At 38.7% G+C, this 6,397-nt stretch overlaps 1 protein-coding gene across 1 annotated transcript; it reads left to right on the top strand.

Moving 5' to 3' along the window:
* The first annotated feature begins 4,671 nt into the window (after positions 1 to 4,671).
* Positions 4,672 to 6,184, top strand: LOC110865239 (delta(12)-acyl-lipid-desaturase). The gene has a single exon (XM_022114475.2). The coding sequence runs from the start codon at positions 4,759 to 4,761 to the stop codon at positions 5,917 to 5,919; it is 1,161 nt and encodes a 386-aa protein (XP_021970167.1). The 5' UTR covers positions 4,672 to 4,758; the 3' UTR covers positions 5,920 to 6,184.
* The last annotated feature ends 213 nt before the right edge of the window (positions 6,185 to 6,397 follow it).

Consider the following 6,397-nt stretch of genomic DNA (forward strand, 5'->3'; position numbering starts at 1 on the left):
ACAATTTCTTCACGTTGTGTTTTATCAGTTACTGGGTTCATCACATGTGTTTTAGCATTTACTGGTTTCAGTTACTGTTTCATCACAATGTGTTTTATCAGTTACTGGTTGATAGGATTTTTGGCATTCTTGATGTTGTGTTTTATCAGTTACTGGTTCACGTTGTGTTTTATCAGTTACTTGTTTCGTCACAATGTGTTTTAGCAGTTACTGGTTTCAGTTACTGTTTCATCACAATGCGTTTTATCAGTTACTAGTTGATATGATTTTTGGCATTTTTGATGTTGTGTTTTATCAATTACCGGTTTCATCACAATGTGTTATACCAGTTATGATTCATGAATGGCATGTTCTTTTGTATTTTATCTACTGTTTCATCACAATGTGTTTTATCAGTTACTGGTTGATGTGATTTTGGCATTCTTGATGTTGTGTTTTATCAGTTACTGGTTTCATCACAATGGGTGTTTTATCAGTTATTGGTTCCAGTTACTGTTTCATCACAATGTGTTTTATCAGTTACAGGTTAATATGATTTTGACATTCTTGATGTTGTGTTTTATCAGTTACTGGTTCACGTTGTGTTTTATCAGTTGGCATTCTTAATGTTTTGTTTTAGCAGTCAGTCACTAGTTCGTCACATTGTGTTATATCGCTAAAACACACTACTATGAGCACATCTAGATCTGATTCATCCTTGTTTTTTGTTTGATTTGGTGTTTCAAATGTGAGGGATTAGGAGAGAGAGAAAAAAATTGTGACATTTTTGGAGGTGGTTTTATGATTGGTAATTATATCCTTATTTAAAACAACTTAAATGACACATTTACCCCCAATCAATTAAATTAGTCTATTTTAAAGACACGTATATTACCAAAATGCCACCAAAATGATCTCAATCAATCTGATGGCCCAGATCGCTTCCTACACTTTCTAGGAAAAACACACTTTTCACAGGAGCCCCACTATATATATATATATATAGTGGGGACCGTTAAAATGAAAACCACCTCCAGTTGTAAGAACCATGAGAACTACACCATATGGTGCGAGTTGGACCAAATTTTTTTTTTCATAAACGTAGATGCGTGTATGATAAACACATTTGTAAAAAAAAATTCAAAAAAAATGTCGTGCGTGTAGTTTTGAGCTCCACAAGTTTGTGTTTACGGGTACCGTAAATTTTAAATAAAAATATCGTGCTGCTTGAAGATGAAGGAAGAATTCAGTTGGGAGAGAAGACGTAGAGCTATGTAATGCGGTGTGTTCAATCTGCAGTAGGAACCTCCTATTTATACTGCAGGTTTTGAAGAAACTGAAAAACGAATTTAATGGGAGAATTAAACTGCATTAAACGTCTTCAATGCACTTAAATTCTTCATTAAATTCTCAGTCAAACGCATTAACTTCGTCGGTTTCGAATGCTGAAACGTAACTACACAGCATTAACTGCTGCTGTAAGCTTCTGCGCGCGCGCAAGACACACTGGTGCGCGCGCAGGTCTGCACACTCATGCGCGGTGCGTCCTTTTGGCTCACTACCATGCGCGCGTGCGCCACGTCACATGTGAACGTATACGAGCACGCCACATACTCGCGCTGTATTGGCTCACTCTGGCGCGCCGCGCACGTCACGTCAGGCCCCATGCACCATGCGCTAGTGCGCGCCATCACGCCATGTGTACTCGCGCGCGTATACGCATGACTGCCACGTCATGCGCCACTGCGCACGGACCCACCAGGGTCATGTACCTGCATGCCACATCACCAACCACTTGGTCCTTGCAACCCTTGTGCTCCACCACGCGCACGTGGTCAAAAATACAAAGGCAGCTCGCGGCGATGCGAAGTGCAAAGTGCGCCATCAAAGCGCCACATTGTGCCTCATCGCCCACGCCACGCGCGCGTGTGCAAGTGCGAGATAGGGTGCTCCGCACCCTTCGCGAGTACACTCAGTGTGTGCTTCCATGAAACAATAAGGATGGAGAGTTCCCACTTAAATACCCCTTTAAGTTCCATCTCTCATCCGATGTGGGACAAGATGCCACTTTCTCACTTTTTTCAGCATTTAAGTTTCAAACACCAAGCTTTGAGCATCGATATCTCATTCATCTTAGCTCCGTTTTGGACGTGGTTTAGTTCGTTGCGAAGCTCTTCCAACATAGAACACAAACCCACAAATAAATATATAAAACCCGCTCATTTTATTATATTTATTTCTAGTCCAAAATAGGAAAAAATCATTTTCCTATATTTGTGGAAAATGCTATTTTCTCAAATTTCCAACAAAGATCAAATACAAAAAGCACGTAATAAACTTATATTTTTTTTTTAGGTTTTTTTTTTTGGGGGGGGGGGGGGGGGTGGGGGGTTAGGTTTTTTTTTTAGGTTTTTAGACCGTGGGGTATGGTGGGGCTTGGGTTGGGGGCATGAGTTGACACGTGGAACTTGAAGATAAACAAATCCAAACCCAAGTTGTAGGGGGTATGGTGGGCGTGGCTTGGCTGGCGTGGCCAAGCCACATCAACTTTTTTTCTAATATATATATATATATATATATATATATATATATATATATATTTATTTATAACCATTAAAAACTACATAAACATAGATAATAATAATCAAAATAAAAAACAATCATTCTTCATCGTCTTCGTCGTCTTCATCGGTTTCGAACCCAGGAATCGTTGAAACATGATCCACCAAATCAGATCGAAGGTTGTGATGTATATCCCTTGACTTGATCAAAAATTCATTTGACGTTTTATCTTCGTCTGTTACGTTACCTGGTTGGGGGTCATCGTCATCATAGTAGGTAACGACCGCTCTACCTTCATCCTCCAAAATCATGTTGTGAAGAATGATACATGCGTACATCACGTTTCCAATCTGATCCTTGTCCCATAGTCGACAAGGCATTGCCAATATTCACCACCTTTTCTTCAAAACACCGAATGCTCGCTCGACGTCTTTACGTGCAGCCATTTGGACCCTGTTTAGGTTGCGGAGTCTCTTCCTCATCGTCTTCGTCTTCCTCGATAGCTTTCACAACCTCCGCGATCGTTTGTAGAAATATTTCCGCACCATCGTCAGATGATGATGACGATACCCTTGAACTTAAAAAACTAATGGCAAGATTGTGTTTTATGTGTTTGATATTGTGTGAGAAAAATGTTAAATATGGTAAGGTATTTATAAAGGAATTTTTTTTTTAAAATGCCCCCAACGGCTAGTTTGCTTTGGCCATTGAGAGCCCTCCATGTCAGCTTGCTAGACACACCCCACGCCCGGCTTCAAACTCCCGCCCCTTGGGCCACGCCCCAACCCAAGCCCACCCGGGGTGGTGGCTTGGACGTTTTCAGCCAACCCACGCCCCAACCCAAGCCCCATACCCCACAGTCTTAAGGATAGGGGGTTTTGGTTTTTGGGGGGTGGGGAGGGTGTTAGTGTAATTTTGATAATTATCCTACAAGACCAAAATTACTGTACAAAAGATCAAAATTACTTCACAGTTTTTTTTTTTTTTTTTTTTTTTTTTTTTTTTTTGGTGGGGGGGAGAGGGATGGGGAGTTAGTGTAATTTTGATAATTACCCTACAAGACCAAAATTACTCTACATGAACATTTTATAAAATTACTCTATAAAAGATCAAAATTATTCTTGTAGAGTAATTTTAATAGTTACTGATAATTACAAAATGCCTCCGCCTCCTTTTGTCCTTTTCATGCAATTCGTATATTTAGTACGTTAAGTTTATTTGTACAGTAACTTTCCCCTTAATATCTAATCACATTGTGTAGTTTGCAATGTGCTAAGTTATTAAGATAACATACGAATTATACTTAGTTTCGATCTATTTATTATCCACAAATATGTCTTTGTTTCGATCTATTTATTATCCACAAATATGTCGTCAGAATTCCTTTGAAGAATTTTAATATTTTTATGTGTTATAGATGTATACCAATCAACCCATGACATTTTAGCCTAGTATGATTGGGTGGTTCTGCTGGTGGTATGATAATACTGCAGTGATCCGTTAGTGATTTAAATTTGCTGTTAAAAAAAGAGTAAATTGCTAAAATCGTTCTTAAGGTTTGGGCATGTTTGCCATTTTTATCCAAAACAGTTTTTTTTTTTACAATATAGTACTTCACTTTTGAGATACTTTGCCATTTTCATCCAAACTTCAAACTTTTTTTTTTGCCAAAATCGTCCCTAAAATTTGAGATTTTTTGCCATTTTCATCCAAATGTTTGATAGAAAAAAATAAACGAAATTAGACGTTCGGATGAAAATGGCAAAAATCACAAAAGTAAAGGACTATATTGTACAAAAAAGTTGTTTTGGGTGAAAATGATAAACATGCCCAAATCTCAGGACGATTTTGGCAATTTACTCTTAAAAAAAAAAAAAAAAGAAAGATGTCTAACATTCAATAATACTCGTTCTATCCAACAGTTTAATAGTTAGCTAATATATTCGAAGTGTTACAACGTTAAAGAAAAAGAAGAAGAAAAGTACCCTTTTGTCATTTACATAACAACCATCAATTTGTTTTTTACTAGAAGAAGAAAGAAAGATCCCCGAAGGTCATTGCAGTGCATGAAAGTAAACAAAGGTGGCAAAGGCCACATAAGTATAAATATCCTTAGTGGAAGATAGTAGTTCTCATCACCCATTGAACACCTTTCATCTGTTACCAAAAAGAAGAAAATTGTTCTTTGGTGAATCAATATCTTCACTCTTCAGCAACATGGGCGCAGGTGGCCGATCAAATCCTCATGATCTACATGTCAAGAAATCCGAAGCTGGAGGTATCAAAAGAGCCCCAACCTCAAAACCACCATTTACACTAGCCGATATTAAAAAAGCCATACCTCCTCATTGTTTCGAAAGATCCTTGATTCGATCCTTCTCGTATCTGATAGCCGATCTTACAGCCGTCTCGGTCTTTTACTACCTTGCCACAACTTTTATCCCACAACTCCCTCACCCTCTTCCTTATCTTGCATGGCCAGTTTACTGGTTCCTTCAAGGTTGTGTGTTCATGGGTATTTGGCTTATTGCTCATGAGTGTGGTCACCATGCTTTTAGTGATCATGTATGGCTTGAGGATACTCTAGGGTTGATTCTACACTCATGCCTTATGACACCTTACTTTTCATGGAAAATAAGCCACCGAAGACACCATGCTAACACTGGTTCACTCGAACATGACGAGGTGTATGTCCCAAAGAGAAGATCTACACTTAATGCTTCCGCGTTTTACCTAAACAACTTTATTGGTCGAACTCTAACTCTTCTTGTCAAACTTACTCTCGGGTGGTACATATATTTGTCGATTAATGCGGCTGGAAGACCTTATGATAAATTTGCTAGTCATTATGATCCTAGGAGCCCGATTTTTGCAGATAACGAGCGAGTCTTGATCCTCATATCTGATATTGGGCTCCTAAGCTTTTCTTACTTGTTGTACAAAGTGGCCATGATTCAAGGGTTCACTTGGCTTTTCTGTGTCTATGGTGGTGCGTTGATGGTCATGAACGCGTTTCTAGTGACCATCACATACCTTCATCATACGCACCCTTCGTTGCCGCACTATGATGACAACGAATGGAACTGGATGAAAGGCGCATTCGCGACTGTTGATAGGGATTATGGAGTTCTAAACAAGGTGTTCCATAACATTACTGACACACATGTGTTACACCATTTGTTCTCATACATTCCTCATTATCATGCCATGGAAGCCACTAAAGCGATCAGGCCGATTCTCGGTGAGTTTTATCAAAGTGACAGTACTCCATTTTTCGTGGCTTTATGGAGAGAATCCAAGAACGGTTTGTTCATTGAGCCTGATGATGAAAGAGATGAAAAGAACAAGGGTATCTACTGGTTCAGAAACAATTATTGAATACCAGAGCAATGAAGTAAATTATCAATTATCTTATACTATGTGGATTTTGTAATCTTTGTGCTTCGTTCTTCCTACAATCATAATGATGTAATTCCTTATAAAGGCGTTCGTCGTTAAAATTAATAGAGTAAAATGTATGTGGTATCTGGTTGAAGGTAAAAATGGGTGTAGTGACATGTGGCATATGGGGGCATTATGCGAAGTAAACGTAAAAATGAGTGTAGTATTATAATACCCTAATAATGATTATCCAATTATTATCTTTTTTAGAAAAATAAAACATATAATATTATCATAAATGAGTTGGAAATTTCTTATTGGCCATTCAATTTTCGTTCAAGCGTGTTTGAGGAAACACCAACAACAAAATTTGGACGAAAACGCCTCGGGAGCCGGTGCGTGGGGCGTTTTGGGGCGTTATGAGGCCAAAACACGCCCAAATCATTCTCCACTACACATGTTCTTAGGTGATAAT

Source organism: Helianthus annuus, chromosome 6 (genome assembly GCF_002127325.2).
Source record: "Helianthus annuus cultivar XRQ/B chromosome 6, HanXRQr2.0-SUNRISE, whole genome shotgun sequence".
Lineage (NCBI taxonomy): Eukaryota > Viridiplantae > Streptophyta > Magnoliopsida > Asterales > Asteraceae > Helianthus > Helianthus annuus.

What these genes read in the sequence shown, in the direction of transcription:
- LOC110865239 (XM_022114475.2), top strand. Translation starts at nt 4,759, where the DNA reads ATGGGCGCAGGTGGCCGATCAAATCCTCATGATCTACATGTCAAGAAA.